Genomic DNA, 16,524 nt, shown 5'->3' with positions numbered 1-16,524 from the left:
GTGCCTGTTTCCATGAGCGTCCCACTTCTTGTCTTTCTTCTCTACCACCACAACCTCGTTTACCACCAAGTCATCGTAGACCATTTCCGCAAGTTCAACCGCGGAATCGAAAGTAGCGGGTCTACTTGCCCTGACCAGTGTGCGAACGTTTTGTGGAAGTCCTCTCACATAACACTTGATCCTCTTAGCTTCAGTATTCACCATTTCGGGCACAAGTCTTGACATACGGTTAAACTCAGTAGTATACTCGCGGTGTGCCATCTTTCCCGCCTTCAAGTTCAAAAACTTCATTTCTGCCTTCTCAACTTCAGCGTCAACACAAAACCTCTTCATGACCATCTCCTTCAAATCCTCCCATTTCATAGCCTTAACTTCAGCAACGGTCTTTCTTTGTTTAAAAATTTCCCACCAGAACATAGCTTCATCACCAAATGACTGAGTAGCGAAGCCTACAGCTTGGTCGGGATGACACTCGCTAATGCGGATAACCTTATCCATCGCGGTTATTCACTTACACTCGCCACCATGCATAACCAAACGTGTCGTTTCTATTTCAATACAACACGCACGCCTCAAAGGCCAAATTTCTCCCTTTCTTGGTAACCTTTCCAGTCTCCAGGTTCTTGATTTATCTAATAACTCATTCACCTGCAATATTCCATTCCAGTTGGGATACTGCACACAACTTTCCACACTTGTGCTTTATACCAATTCCCTATCTGGCCCGATTCCATCTCCAGAATCTGCAAATACTAGATGTGGGAAACAATTCCATCACTGGAAGCATTGCGGATAGCTTGTGTAATTGCACTTCTTTGGTAAAACTTCATCTAGATACCAACAAGCTTGACGGTACAATTCCAGATAGAATTGGTGATTTAGTCAATCTTCAGTTTCTTGGAGCTTTCAGTAACCTTATGGAAGGTTCGATTCCAACGTCGGTTGGTAAATTGAAAGAATTACAAGTGCTTAGTCTAGATTCCAACAAGCTTACCGGTACAATTGCAGATAGCATCGGTGATTTGGTTAATCTATGGTATCTTTCAGTTTATAATAACAGTTTAGAAGGTTCTATTCCTCCTTCGGTTGGTAAATTGAAAGAATTACAAGTTCTTGGCTTGTATCAAAACAAGATATCTGGTATCATTCCTAAAGAGATTGGAAACCTATCAAGTTTGCAACGATTTCTCTTTTATGAAATTCTCTCTCTGGAGATGTTCCAACTTCGATTGGTGATTTGAAAGAGCTACAAGCTCTTAATGTCGGCCAAAACCAACTTTCGGGCATCATTCGTAGAGAAATTGGGAACTTGTCAAGACTACAAGATCTTGAGTTGCATGAAATTTTTCTCTCCGGAAATATACCAACCGAAATTGGTAATTGCAAAAATCTCTCCTTTCTGAGTCTATACAACAACAAGCTCACCGGAAGTATTCCTGGTGAGATCGGAAATCTTCAGAAATTACAGCATTTGTGGTTATACAATAATCAACTGAATTCCACAATCCCAAACTCTTTGTTTAAGTTGAAATCATTAATTGTTTTGCGACTCTCGCAGAATGATCTAACAGGGAATGTTTCGTCCGAGATTTCTTCACTGGAATCATTGCAATCATTGACTCTTTTCCAAAACAAGCTTACGGGTGAAATCCCGGGCGGTCTCTTCAATTGTTCAAGTCTTGTTATTTTAAGTATAGGAAATAACAATCTTACAGGGATGTTGAAACCAGGAATCGGAAGACTTTATAATCTTCAAGCTCTGCAAATTCAGGGCAATTCCTTTTTCGGGCCAATCCCACAAGAAATTGGAAACTTAACTAGTTTGAGTAAGTTAAGCCTTGGGCAAAACCAATTTTCAGGTACCATTCCTGTAGAACTCTCAAAACTTTCTTCCCTTCAGAGCCTTTCAATTGGTAATAATAATCTAGAAGGTCAGATTCCTGAAAAAATCTTTGAGCTTAAACAACTGATTGAACTCTACTTGATGAACAACAAATTTGTGGGTTCAATTCTAAATTATGTTTCAAAGCTCGAGATGCTCTCTCAGTTGGATCTCAGTGAAAACAGGTTTAACGGGTCAATTGGGGACAGTATGACAAAACTGAACCGGTTGATGTGGACCTATCACACAACTTCTCACTGGATCAATTTCAGGGCCAGTGATTGCAAGCATGAAGAATATGCAGATATATCTCGATATCTCATACAATTCCCTAACAGGAAATATCCCAAGTGAGTTGGGGATGAAGGAGATGGTGCAAGCCATTGATATCTCAAACAATAATATGTCAGGAGGCATTCCTGTAACAATTCAGAACTGCAGAAACCTGCAGAGTATTGATTTGTCAGGAAACAAGCTGTCCGGTAGTATATCCAATGAAATATTCCCTACTCTTAATGTTCTTTCTTACATAAACTTTTCAAGAAATCAATTGGAAGGAGAAATCCCCGAAAGCATGGCGAATCTAACACTTCTTACTTCAGTTGATTTTTCATATAACAATTTTAATGGCATGATTTCTGAAAATGTTGGCAGCAATTTGGCATTAAAACACCTCAATCTCTCTTTCAATCACCTTGAAGGGCATGTTCCTGATAAAGGAATTTTCAAAAACTCTAGCGCAGTCGGATTACTTGGAAATCCGTATTTGTGTGTTGTGAATGACAACAAATCATGCGCCTTCTCATCTCAAACAAATCATTCACATCAAATATTCAGAAAACTTGTATTGATTCTTGCAATACTCGGATCTCTGGGTTTGTTTCTTGTACTATTTTTTGGGATTTTTTGTTATTGTTATATTCAAAAACAGAAACTTAAAGAATTTAAGGATCCAGAACCTAAATACACACGAGGGTTACCTCTCAAAAGATTTGATAGACAAGAACTGGAAGTTGCTACTGATAAATTCAATGAACATAACAATATTCTGGGTACAAGCAGTTTAAGCACAGTGTATAAGGGTACACTAGCAGATGGAAGGATGATAGTAGTAAAAAATCTGAATTTCAAAGGGTTTTCAGCAGAGTCTGATAAGAGCTTCTACAAAGAAATGAACACATTAGCAAAATTGAGGCATAGAAACCTAGTGAAAGTGATTGGTTATGCATGGGAGAGTGGGAAATTAAAGGCTTTGGTTCTTGAATACATGGAAAAAGGAAATCTAGACAAGGTTATACATGATTCTGGGATTGATCGATCAAGATGGGATCTTTCTGAGAGAGTTGATGTTTTGGTTTCAATTTTTAGAGGACTCGTTTATCTACACTCTGGATACGATTTTCCCATAGTTCACTGTGATTTAAAGCCTTCTAACATTCTTTTGGATGAAAAATGGGATGCTCATGTTAGCGACTTTGGGACAGCTCGGATTCTAGGAGTTAATCAGCAGGATGGAAGCAGTGTTTCTTCTGCATCAGCATTACAAGGCCCCATTGGTTACTTGGCACCAGGTAATGCATCACCAACTCTTTCTTTCAATCTTTCAAATTAGAGTTAATGAACTTCTAACAATATAGATATGAATTTTGATGTTTAGATGATACTGACTAGCCAACTAGGGGTGTAAACGAGTCGAGCCCTAGCTCGACTAGGCTCGAGCTTCGCTTGTTTCAAGTTCTTTTTCTAAAGCTCGAGCTCTGCTCGTGAATTGTTTTTTCAAGCTTGATCTTGGCTCGTTTCAAGTTCTTTTTTAAAGCTCGAGCTCTGCTCGTGAGTTGTTTTTTCAAGATTAAGCCCGGCTCTTTTCAAGTTCTTTTCCTAAAGCTCGAGCTCTGCTCGTGAGTTGTTTCTTCAAGCTTGAGCTCGGCTCGTTTCAAGTTCTTTTTTTAAAGCTCGAGCTCTGCTCGTGAGTTGTTTTTTCAAGATTGAGCCCGGCTCATTTCAAGTTCTTTTCCTAAAGCTCGAGCTCTACTCGTGAGTTGTTTTTTCAAGCTTGAGCTTGGTTCGTTTATTATTTATTATTTTAATTTATATAAGTTTTTAATTGTTTTTAAGTATTCTGAAAAAAACCTTAAACGAGTCTAAACTCAGCTCATTTATTATTTATTTATTAATTAACTTATATAAGTTTTTAATTTTTTTTAAATATTTTGAGAAAAAACTTAAACAAGCCAAAGCTCGGCCGTGCGGTGTGAAATTAATGCATAGAAGTCCAAAAGAGCTAAAACCTAAAAATACACAAGGCTTGTTAAGGCTCAACAAGCCTAAACGAGCTTCTCATACAAGGTTCGGTCCTGGGCTCGATTACTAAACGAGCTTTATTTGAGCCTCGGGCTTGATTCTAGTTCGAAAGAGCTCATCTCATTTGGAGCTTTTAAACGATCTGAGCTCGAGCAGCTTGGCTCGTTTGCACCCCTATATTTGACCTAAAAAGTGACACCAATGCATTTATGTATTCTACATTTCTACCAGAGTTTGCATATATGAGAAAAGTGACAACAAAAGTGGATGTATATAGCTTTGGAGTAATAATAATGGAGTTTATCACTAGAAAACGACCAACAGGACTCACCGAAGAGGATGGAATCCAAATGACTTTGCCACAGTTGGTAGAACAAGCGCTTTCAAACGGACTGAATGAGTTGATTAAAATTGTGGATCCTGATTTAGCTTCCGATTTCTCCATAAAACATGGTGTTGTAGATCAGTTTTTTCAGTTAGCTGTATCCTGCACTCAAGCGGATCCAGACGATCGACCAGACATGAACGAGATCTTATCTTCACTTACAAAGATCAACAAGAAGGTGTAGTTAAGAGTTACAAATTATAACATTTAAAACCAGTAACGACTCATCTTTATATATCCAAATGAGTTTTTTATAGCAAGTTTCATTTCAAGATGCTAGCAGTTTTATAGTATTCCAGTTTAACTCTTTGTTTATACCCTCTCTTTGACTTCCTATATTTGTTTCCATTCCACTAAAAACAATGCATGATATATATATATAAACTTGCGCATGTTTGTCATCAGATTACTGCACAGCTTGCAATTAAAACAATAACTATTAACTAGTCAACTACATTTAACAAATGAATTGACAATTTGATTAATCATGAAAGAAGCAGGCGTGTATTTTATTCTCTAGTAAGTAACTCATGATCAACGTACTGATTCATATTTGGAGTTAACTAGTTACAAACAGTTGAAATTTAGTAAAATGCTGATCCAAAAATACAATATAAGTGATATGTGATCCAAATCGTAATTAATAATATATAAATCTAAAAGGATTATGAATTTTGTATCATTCATTTCAAATCATTAGCTTAGGGTTGAATTAAACTAATCTAGCTAGGGTTTGAGTTGATTTGGGGGAAATTAAATAGAATTAAATACGTTACCTGTGCTTGCTGTGTGTTGTGAATTTGGAGGTGTTGAGAAATAGGTGGAACTGAGGCGGTGAAGACTGGAGTGATACAGAGGAAGTGGAGGACGGTGATTTCAACTGATTTTTAACGGTTAACCGCTGGATTTGGGAAACATTAAACATATACGTGGATAAACGGGTGGGTTAGAATAGGCAGGATTTAAAAAAAAAAAAAAAATTCCCAAAATATTCTTTTTTAAACATACATGACCCTCCAAAATTCAAATTCTCTATTTCTGTTAAAAATTCGAGACGGCATGTTTCTTAACACATAGTCTCCCCGTCATATTAGCTTAAAACATGTCTCTCCGTCATGTTATCTCAAAACTTATCGTCTCCCCGTCATGTTAGTTCAAAACTTGTCGCCTCCGCGCTGTGTTAGCTTAAAGATTAAAACTAATAAATCTTGTAAGTTAAAAAATTATATCTAAACAAGGTACACATAAAATGATTTTGATGGTATGCATGAGTTTTCTAACTCGTATTATTATCCAAAATCCAATATACAAGAACTTAAAAACCAATAAAATTTAAAATATTCAAATATTTTTTAATTAGTTTTGGATCAATGTTTTTAGTTGAGATAATGCAGATTTTTTTTTAGTTAACATAGCGGAGAGACGACGGGTTTTGAGCTAACATGGATGTGAGGCGATGGGTTACGAGCTAATATTGTGAGGAGGTTTCGAGATAGCAAGTCGTCTCGAATTTCTAACGTAGAGGTGATGACAAGTTAGTAAATGAACAAATAGGGAATTTAAATTTTAGAGTGACATATTTAGAATCTCTCTTTAAAAATTAGACATTTTGAGAATTTTTCCTTTAAAAAATGTCATTTACAGTTTACTTATTTTGGTTGGGGCCAAAATGGGTGCAAGTCAAAACAGACCATGTCATGTTTTTTCATAGACAAAAAAATGGTGGTTTCCTGCCATCACTTCAAAATAACTAGTGTAGATTTATAAATAGAATTTGAGTGTGTGTAACATTGTCGTTCAAAAAAAAATTGTGAAGAGACCATGGTTTTTTTAAGTGTGAGGGAGAAGAATAACAAATGATAAAAATAAATTCTAAATTAAATAATAAAAATCTTATGTGTCATAGTCTAATATTTACGCTAACTAGTTATTAGGTTTGTCCCTGAGAATATACAGACCATGTGCGAGTATTAAGAAATAGGCCCATAATATGAATTATATATATAACCGATAATTAAACGTTAAGCCTCTCCTAGCATTTTCTTTTCAAAACGATCAACTTTTCATATTACATTTTCGGTGTCTATTTTACCAAAGACATTCGTCGGAAACGGGTCACAATTTCCAACCCAAAATTTTCAATTTTTTAGTAATGAATCTCTCCAAAGGAATTACCCGAACTAGGTAAATAATGAAGCTCTCCAAAGGAATTACCCAAACTTGGTGCGAAACGATTGTGAGTGAAGGAAATACCCGAACTTATAAAGTACTAAGCATGAACAAAAAATAAACAAATTGTTTCATTTGGCATCTGCTTCCGAATCAGATTTTTTTGTCTAAAAACATGTCAGATTAAATTTGGTCACTTTGTAATACTAATAAGGGTCGAAATTCATAGAGAAATTGTTTTATTCAAAACCAAATATTAGATGATATCAAAGATCTAAATGATGATGGAGGCAATATGCATACATTCAAATACTAAGCTTAAATGAAAAAAATAAAATAAAAAACAGATTATAGGAAGAAAAAAGAAGATTGGTGGTGGTATATATACAAGTACCTAAACTAAACTAGCAAAATCAAAATGGCAATTATGGGCTGCACTCCTGAGTTGTTAATTGTATTTGCTGAACTGCAGTCATATAGGGCTTGCCCTTGATACCTGTGGTTATAAAATATAATATATATATATTACCAATTAATCGAAAAAAGTTTTTTATAAATTATTCTATAAATAAGAAAAGACACAGGATAAAAAAATTTAAGCATTTGAAAAACCTGATTTTGTGCAGTGGCAATAGTAGTCCAATGCTGCTGCGGTTCGGTTGCGGGTGGATAATCACTGACAAATGCAAGTGTTCTTGATTCTTCAGGTACATTAGTTGCAACCGATGGCGGCAGTTCTCTCATTATCCATAATACAAAAGCCGAAGGTACAGATGAACCTGGACAAACATGCATTAAATATGACTACAAATTTATGTTATACGGGTGTGAATTTCTGACATGAGAAAAAAACCCGACACAAACCTAACACGAAATTTGCAGGTTTGGGTTTGGGTTTGGGTCAGTTTCGGGTGCTAAACAGGTCAGGTTCAGTTCAAACCTGCGGGTTCAGGGGTTGGCCCATTAACCCATTTATTTTTTATTTTATTTTTTTAAATGTTTTATATGTAATAAATTGAATCAATTATGCCAAAATCTAAAAACTTGAAATTGACAAAATATTTTATGATTAAAATTTAAAATGTAGTTACTTTATACAAATTTGTATTTTTTTATTTTTTTTTTTGGTTGTAAAAGTGTGGTTTAAAGTATTAATATGTGAAAATTAAAACTTTCGGGTCAAACGGGTCGTGTTCGGGTCAACTCGCGTATATGCGGACCGTGTTGTCACATGTCTCGCGATTTTTGGGTTCGGGTTCGTGTCAGGTTTGACCCACGAACACGACCAGTTTAACACCCCTAATTAATGCAATAACGATAATAATAATCTAACTTTTAAATATGTCATTGTTTACCTATAAAATAGTATACAATTAACAGTAGAGAGACATAGATCCCTCTAATGCTCCGCCAATCACAATGATACAGCACCTACACAAAGTGAAAGGGCCAGCCCGGTAAGGAAACCTTGAAAACATGAATTCAATGACAAAGTACAATAAAGTAAGAAAAAAGTATGTACTGGTATATTTGTGAAAAACGCAACAACCGAACTTGAGGTGAAACAAATAACAGAAACAGAGGCAAGTCCAGCAACCTGCAAACAAACAAGATTTTTGAAATATAATAAATGCCACATCATCAACACATATTCTAGGCATGAATAAATTACCTTCCACATTTCGGAAGATGTCCTCTCGGATCGCACTTTACTCATTTTTGAGACCAATACATATCCTGTTTGTAGTATATATGAAAATCAATTCAAAGCTGACAATTGCAAAATAATAAAATTAATAAAAAATAAAAAGGCCAAACCAAGAATATTAACTATTTCAATAATATTGACAACTTACAAATACCTTGGAAATATGCACAAGTTACAAATAAACAAATATGTAGTTTTAGACCTTAAAGCTAAAACGGAAGTTAAAAACCAATAATATTAGCAGATACCAAAGATGCTGACCGTAGCATGCTAATGCGCCCCCTAATAAAAGCATTGCAACAGCAAAAGTATCTACATACACCTGCAAGATATTCATATATACACACATATTATTATATTGTTTTGTAAAAAATAAAACTGAATATCAATAACTCGTACCCGTGCCACAACTGACGAATCGATAGGATTCTTTCCCAGACCGATCCATATAAGCACAGCTGATGCCAGCATTAACACAAGTATTAACAGAGTCACCTGTTACAAGAATTATGAATGCTATCATCAGTATATTCTAATATGCATATTAATAAATAAATAAATAAAATAGATTGATAAATAATAAATTAGTATACCAATATCACAGCTTGTTGTCGGCTGCCAACAGGGAATACTCGAAAAGAGCAACATCTTCTTCGAGTGTTAAGTTTCAAATGAGGCTTATATGATTTCTCTATCAAAGATTCACAAGGACTACCGTCATCCTCGTCTTCATCATTTGCCTGATGGCAAAGGTCAACCCTATAAAACGGTAAAGGTCAACCCTACAGTTTATCATCTAGGGATGTTTATATATGGGAATAATAAGTTATATCCGTATCATATATACACAACATGTTGTATATGACATATAACTTAAGATGAAACATACCAGAAAGATAGAAGAAGTAGAAATGCTGCAAGAAACAGAATCTTGGGCAATGCTGCAAAAAGCAAAATAATGATATTCATCCAAGTGCATACCCGTGTAACATACACGAGAGAAAGAGGTATACCCATAACAACAAAACCGCAAGAGTTTGACCAGCATATCCAGTTCTTACACGCAGCAACAAGAGTTAGTATAAAATAAATACCATAACCTGCAATAAGGTAAAGAAACCAACCTATGCGGTTTACAACATAATGGAAATTCAAACGTCTAAAGAAAGTACTAAGAAAAATTCCAAAATCCTACCGGTGTTGGAAGAACCAATCATCAGATGAAAGACCTGCAATTGGATTTTAAATGATTTAGTACAAGTTAAATATAGAACTAAAGTCAATTAAAGTTTATTTGCTCCTTTAAAGTCATTCACCTTTCATCAGGCGTTCCAATCCTTTTATATAACGCAAAAAAGTTTTAAAATTAAGCGAGGCAAATGAAAGTAATGACACACATATGCATCTTGGTTACAACTTGGTGATTCTTTTTTCCAATTTGACTTAAATTTAACAATTATGAAACTTCGTTATTATGCAGTGAACTCTTTACTTCACTTTTTAAGAGTAGTATATATATATCGAATCGACTAAAATGATGTAGTTTTGATGTAAATTAACCAACACAAAGTTAAGAGGCTTCGCTTCTAAGCTTAGGTTTGTGACAACTGACAATACTTATTAGGGAATAATGGATATGGTACTTATTGGAACCTATAATATTAAGCCCACGGGTCGATTTAGCTCTATATATTGTAGCCCTATATTGAATGAAAATCAATCTAACATTTTACCTCTTACAATATACAGAGCTAAACCGAGCCCGTGGGCTCGTACCTAAAACCCTATATACTATAGGTTCCAATAAGTACCATATTCACTATCCACCCTGATATGTTAAAATTTGAATGCATAACTAAAAAGCCGTAAAATGTAACAAATATCCGCAGCTTACTTTCTGTCGAGTCCAGCCCCTTTGTGGATTCCTGGAATGAATTCTTATCAGCTGACACAGCAAGGTATCAAAATATCACATGTTAATAACACTAAACAATAATTTATGCAAATTTAAGTACACAATTCCAAACCAAAAAATATAAAACAACAATAAATAATTAGGGTTCAAAGTCTAAGCATAATGCATAAACAATTAACACACAATTTCACATTCATCTCCAAAATCCAAATAATTAACGTTTAACAAATTCCCAATTTTAAAAAATAATTATTAAACTAACAACTCAATGTTAAAAACTGAAAAACATAAATAATAAAGAAATGGGTTAATTAATCCTAATTAATACAATAACACAACCTGATAAAATGCAAGGATTGCAATAACACCATCAACAAAAGCAAGAACAATATTAACAGCAACCAAAGCCTTTGAATAACACCCACTACTCCCCACAACCATCATCTCACTCCTTAAACACGTGCCTCCCATTTCCATCTAACACATAGATATATATATATGTCTAGATATATATATATGTGTGTGTGTGTATGTGTGTGTAAGTGTGTAACTGTGTATGTGGGGGTGTGTTATTAGGGTTTGTAAAGGGAAAGCTTATGGTGGTATGTATCAATGGCGGATCTGGTTCAAGATAATTGGACCTTACACTTATTATTATTATTATTATTACTTAGCTGTCTTTATAAGATGTCTTTTGTTATATGTGTACACGTGTGTAAGATTGTGACGCTGTCCGTACCCGGTTTTGTGACACAAACGAACCGGTTCATGGGTTTCTTTTTACTACTTTTGGGGATTGGATGGTTAACGGGTTTGGTATTTTTAAGAATATTCTAGTTTAGTTCGGTTGTTTGAGTAAGACTTGTCTGGTTTCTTAAGTTACATTGGAATAGCAATAATGTTTTTAATGTTTTGTTTGTTTGTTTTTAAATATATTTTGTGTGTTTTTATTAGTGTTGTTTATTTTATACTAGTTTGAGGCCCGTGTATTACACGGTTAATTGATGAAAACTTTAAACATTTAATCATTAAGTGAAATACAATCAACAAAAATGATCATATAATGTTAATAAATTACAATTTACATTAAAATAACAAAAATTACATGACTAAAATTACACAAATATGTTGCAAATAAGTAAAACCTTCATTGTATACTATATTTGTGATTGTATTTGTCGGTCTATACTGTTTATCAAAAATCAAAATCTTTAGTCCATGTCTACTTGTAATTCTTGATAAGATAACAAAAGGCATGCTTATAACTTTTCTGTGTGATAAATAAGGTTCTTCAAATGCATTCTAACCCTAATAAATGATACCGTATCCATGAAACCAACAAAAAAAACATCCATGCACATAAAATATCATACATTTTAATTAATTAATATGATGTCATTTGAGATCATCTATTAACGAATGAATCAGTTATGATTTACATTTAATAAAAATATTGAATTCATATATTGAAATGACTTAAAGAATCTTACTACTCTAATAAAATGCTACTTCATTGTGTCACTTGTCAAGCTCTCATCACTCATCACTTTTTTTAACTCATCTTATCTTACTACTCTAATAAAAGGCTACTTTATTGTGTCACTTCTCAAGCTCTTTGTATTTGGGTTGGATGTGTGTTATAAAAAGTAGCCTTTTGACAAGTGCCATAATGAAATAGTTTTTTATTAGAGTAGTAAGATTAGGGTTTATTATTTAGGTTAAGTGTGTGTTATGAAAAGAAACGGACAGAATAATAAAAGGATCCGGAAACTATTATTTGGGCGGGTTGACCCGAAATAAAAACCATTTATTGAATATGGGTTAAAAAAAGTGAGGAGTGATGAGAGTTTGACAAGTAACATAATGAAGTAGCCTTTTATTAGAGTAGTAAGATAGTTAAAATCCATCGTTTGTGGTTTAGTGGTAGAAGGCTTGGGTTTTTCAGTGAAGGCTTGAGTTTGATCCTCGCTTGTATCACTTTTGTTTCGGTAGAGTACGTTAATAAATGGTTTAAGCTAGGCCTTGTGTAAGGTTGTCGATTCGAATCCTGAGTTTACCCAGATTTCGGTCTCCCTGTGTGTTACGCCAGAGACTTTTGCTACTATGACGGCACAACGTTTGTCAAGTGGCAGCTGGCGGTATGGTTTCTGAGGAAACACCCAAACCAAACTCTGAAGTTAGTGTGAGTCTGGTTAAGACAGCATAGTCTGGCCAGTGTGAAGCAACGGGACTCTTCAAATTTGAAGAGTGCGAAAACCTAAATATAAGAAAGTTGTCGTTCTAGAAATAATTATTTTACATGGTTTGTGATCATGTACTATTTAATTATTATATTGTTGTAAGTGTGTTACAAATTATGTATTATTATGTCCTAAAATAGTCGTAAAGTATCCAAAAATAGAATTATAATTTACTAGTTTTCCTTTTCTATTCGAAATAGAGTATTATCAACATAGATTTGATGGATCTTTTTTTTTAAACAAGATTTTTTAATACCTAAAAGTCCACCTTAAATAAGAAAAAAATAAAAACGGTTTGGTTATTTTTAGAAAATTTTGAAAACAAAAAACGTTTTTTTTTAAAATATGTCTTTAAAAATAATAGTGATAGCAAAAGATAAAAAATGACAAAAAGAAAAACAAAACGTGTCTTTATAATATAATGTAAAATCGAAGGAGGGTACGTGTGTCTTTATAATATAATGTAAAATCGAAGGAGGGTATGTTTAATGAAAGTAAAAGAGTAGCTATGGTTAGCAAAACCTTTATTGTTGTAACTCATTAACTACTTATATTCCGTATGATCTATATTCAGTTATCCTTTACTTATATGGCAAACTGAACCCTTTGTACTTAATATTCATCAATAACAAGAATCACCGTTATGTTAAGAATCTGTCATGGTTTTCGTCAATTCCCGTAACTGACTTTGTGGATGATGGGTTCTTGGACGAGAGTTCATTAAAAAGAATTTCCCTTTCAAGGATAATTATTTTTTATTTTTGTGTAATTTTTATATTTTACCCTCAAGGATAAATTGGTACTTTAATAAGAATTTTAACAAAAAATCTACACATTAGTTAGCGAAAAGAAGGAAAACCATAGAAAAAAAATCCTTAAATCAAAAGGGTGATCGGTTTAATTAATAAAGATTAAGAATGAAAGTTACATTTGTTATATTTGTAAAGGACATAAAAGTGTAATTTACTATAGTATTTACATTTCATAAATTACTCATAAGTCATAATATTATTGTGTAAAGTGTAAACAGATCAAGAATCCAAATAATCGTTATTTACATGTAAACTTAAATATACTCCTTGACTACTAGTTTATTTCATTAATTTCTTTAAAATGGTGTGTATATGTGTTGATTTTCCACAGCAATCTCCTTTTTGTTTACAACAAATTTTAATTATTATTATTATTTTTTTTGAAATTAGTAGGCTAGTTTCCATCAAAGAACAAACGATTTATAATGAAGTGGCAAAATTATAACTTCACCGTTATTATTTACTTAATTACTTTGTTTTAGAATTAAGTTTTAGATTATTACACATATATTTATCCTAATAGAGCACTAAACTTGACCAAAAAGAGGATGAATGCCAAGTTAATTGACCAATACTTTATCATCTGCATCTTCACAAACAAAAGGGAGGTCATATCTCCTAATTATAGTAGAGATAATTGCCAACTTCTATAAAAATATTAAGAAATAAATGTGCGGTTTACAATTTGGACCCTTTAATCCATTGGATTTATTGTAATTATCTCTACTATAATTAAGAAATATGATTTGATTTTGTTTTTTTAATGTGTAATATTCTAATTATTATATATTTTATCAGGTTTCCTTTGTAAGTATTCTCGATATATCCATGCATAAATAAAATCAAGTATAAAACCATACATTAGTTAGGGTTTATTCTAATTAGCGGGTTATTTCGTAAATTGCTAGCTCGTGACAGAAAGAAGGGAGTAGTATGTTGCATGGACCGATAAAAACTTGTATACATTACATTGTTGTTTGCCCTATGCCATTCGACAAAAACAACGAGCAGTGTTAAGTTTTAACTATGAACCAAAACTAAAATTGTACAGAAATAATAAAGAACCCTTAAATATTCAAAACTTAAAGAACCAAATACAAGATTCAAATAAAAGGTTTCATAAATATATATGATGATTAAAAAACTAATATATCAATAATCATCAAAATTACAGTTTCAGTTTCCTAGATCAATACAATGAAGTCAATCCATCCGATTCTCTAAAATAAAGGTTAGCAATGAACGATGAATCGAGTCAGAAAGATTTTAGAAACGACACCCGCAACATAGGTAGAAGAGGCATATTGTGGATACCAAAGCCACTGCTTCACACACCGAAAGAAGCTTGAACAAAATCCGATCCACGAACCATTTGCGCATATTGAATTTGGTTTTCCACCGGCTCTTCTTCCCATTTATTGGTTTCTTTTGCTCCATATTTCGGGTTGGGCCTTGATGTATGATTTGTGTTTATTGTTTATTAAGATTAAGATGTTTGAAGGGCTATTTATATTGGTTTTATGTTTGGTTTCTTACTTTCTTGGAATCAACTACCGACACAGAAGAAGTCTACTAGAATGAATGAATGAATGAATGAAGGGCAAATTGCATCCATTTGGTTTTGGTTATTTAGGTAAGTTGGTCCTTCAACTTATGACATCCAACTTCCAAGTCAAAGTCCATGTTTCATAAAAACAGGCCCAAGTCAACTGATGCAGGCCCAAATTAATTTCACTCCTAAAATTAAACGTCATTTTCTAGCGGCGCAGCTTGTTGTCTGCTTGCCTTCTGTTTCGATTTAATCTTTCTTTGTTGATTTTAATTAATTAACCTTAAACCCGAAAGAACTTAACCCAAAAAACCAAACCAAACTAGATTTGCACAAACATATTGGTTGACTGGTTTGTAACCGGTTTATACCCGAAACACTAATCGGTTAGTACCCTGGCCCAAAGATAACCGGTTAGTACCCGATTCAACCTGGCGGTTAGAAACCAGTTTATAGTATTTATTTCCGAAGCAGGTAATAAACCGCTTAACGAACCAATTATAAACCGGCTAACTGAACCGGTTATTAAGTTTTCTTTTGTTTTTTTAAACTGGTTTTTTTTTTAACTGCAAACACCCTAACCGGTTTTGGGTTATTAGGCTAACCGGGTAGTTGACTGCGCTGACCATAACAGGTTTTGGGTTAACCGGTTTGTGCACGGTGCATCACTAGACCAAACCCAAGACCACCCCAACCATTCACTCTTCGTCCTCAGTTACTGTTTCCGAGAAAACTCCGGTTCGGTCCCACCACCCATTGCATTTGCATAGGCTTAATTTCATAAGAAACCGAAATCATTACCATAACTTTGATGAATCAAAAATTTAATATATCAATCAATAATCATCAAAACTAAAAATACAAGTTTCACTTTTCTAGATCTATACAAGAACAAAATACATTTTGTAACATATAATTAAATACATAAACAAATAAATAAATAAATTATTATTTATTAAATAAGAAGCCAGTCACTCCGGCTTCGATTCCTCTAAAACGAACGTTAGCAACGACCCGATTCCATCATAATCGCCCGAAACATTTCAGAAATGACACCCGCAACAAAGGTAGAAAAAACATAACGTGGACACCAAAACCACCGCTTCACAAACCGAAAGAATCTTAAACAAAACATGGTCCATGAACCATTGTCGCACATTAAACTTGGTCTTCCACTCGGGGCTCCGAAGTTTCTTCCATATTCCCTTTCGGGTCTTCCCGTGTAACCTCTTGAAAAACAAGGCAAAAAACGGTTTCTTTTCCTCCATTTTCGGGTTGGGTCGGGTTGTGGTGAATGTATGGATGTGTACGTTTGTGTAATATTTGTTAAGAGGTTTTCAAGTGTTATTTATAGTGGTTTGGTTTCTTAGGCGTAAAGGTGAAGCAAGTAGGGTTGGCATGAAGAGCCGTTGAAGGTGCAAAGGATTAATAATGTGCAAGTTGGGTCCATTGGGTTTTGGTTAGTTTACAATTTTGGTCCTTGGGTTTATGAGATTCATGGCTTGGTAGTTGATCAAGACTTGTTCATCAAGAAGTCAAATTTGACCATATTTGTATTTCTTT

General features: G+C 33.9%; 1 protein-coding gene and 1 pseudogene across 2 annotated transcripts; one reads left to right on the top strand and one right to left on the bottom strand.

Annotated features, from left to right (window-relative positions):
* Positions 1-478: 478 nt before the first annotated feature.
* Positions 479-4,752, top strand: LOC143555819 (uncharacterized; annotated as a pseudogene). The gene is made up of 2 exons (XR_013139265.1): positions 479-3,453; positions 4,415-4,752. The product of XR_013139265.1 is annotated as an uncharacterized LOC143555819 (transcript).
* A 2,295-nt stretch (positions 4,753-7,047) lies between these two features.
* LOC143555827 (tobamovirus multiplication protein 1-like) lies at positions 7,048-10,854 on the bottom strand. Its single transcript, XM_077045311.1, has 13 exons — positions 10,700-10,854; positions 10,340-10,390; positions 9,641-9,674; positions 9,459-9,545; positions 9,335-9,386; positions 9,039-9,204; positions 8,845-8,940; positions 8,707-8,767; positions 8,410-8,474; positions 8,260-8,334; positions 8,093-8,168; positions 7,350-7,516; positions 7,048-7,233 (listed from the first exon to the last, which is right to left on the bottom strand). The coding sequence occupies exons 1-13, from the start codon at positions 10,835-10,837 to the stop codon at positions 7,210-7,212; spliced, it is 1,092 nt and encodes a 363-aa protein (XP_076901426.1). The 5' UTR covers positions 10,838-10,854; the 3' UTR covers positions 7,048-7,209.
* Between the last annotated feature and the right edge of the window lie 5,670 nt (positions 10,855-16,524).

The sequence above is a fragment of the Bidens hawaiensis genome, unplaced genomic scaffold (assembly GCF_021521415.1).
Source record: "Bidens hawaiensis isolate Kalapana, Puna unplaced genomic scaffold, B.hawaiensis_p1.1 tig00018320_1, whole genome shotgun sequence".
In the NCBI taxonomy this organism is placed as follows: Eukaryota; Viridiplantae; Streptophyta; class Magnoliopsida; order Asterales; family Asteraceae; genus Bidens; species Bidens hawaiensis.
This window is presented reverse-complemented; position numbering and strand designations above follow the sequence as displayed.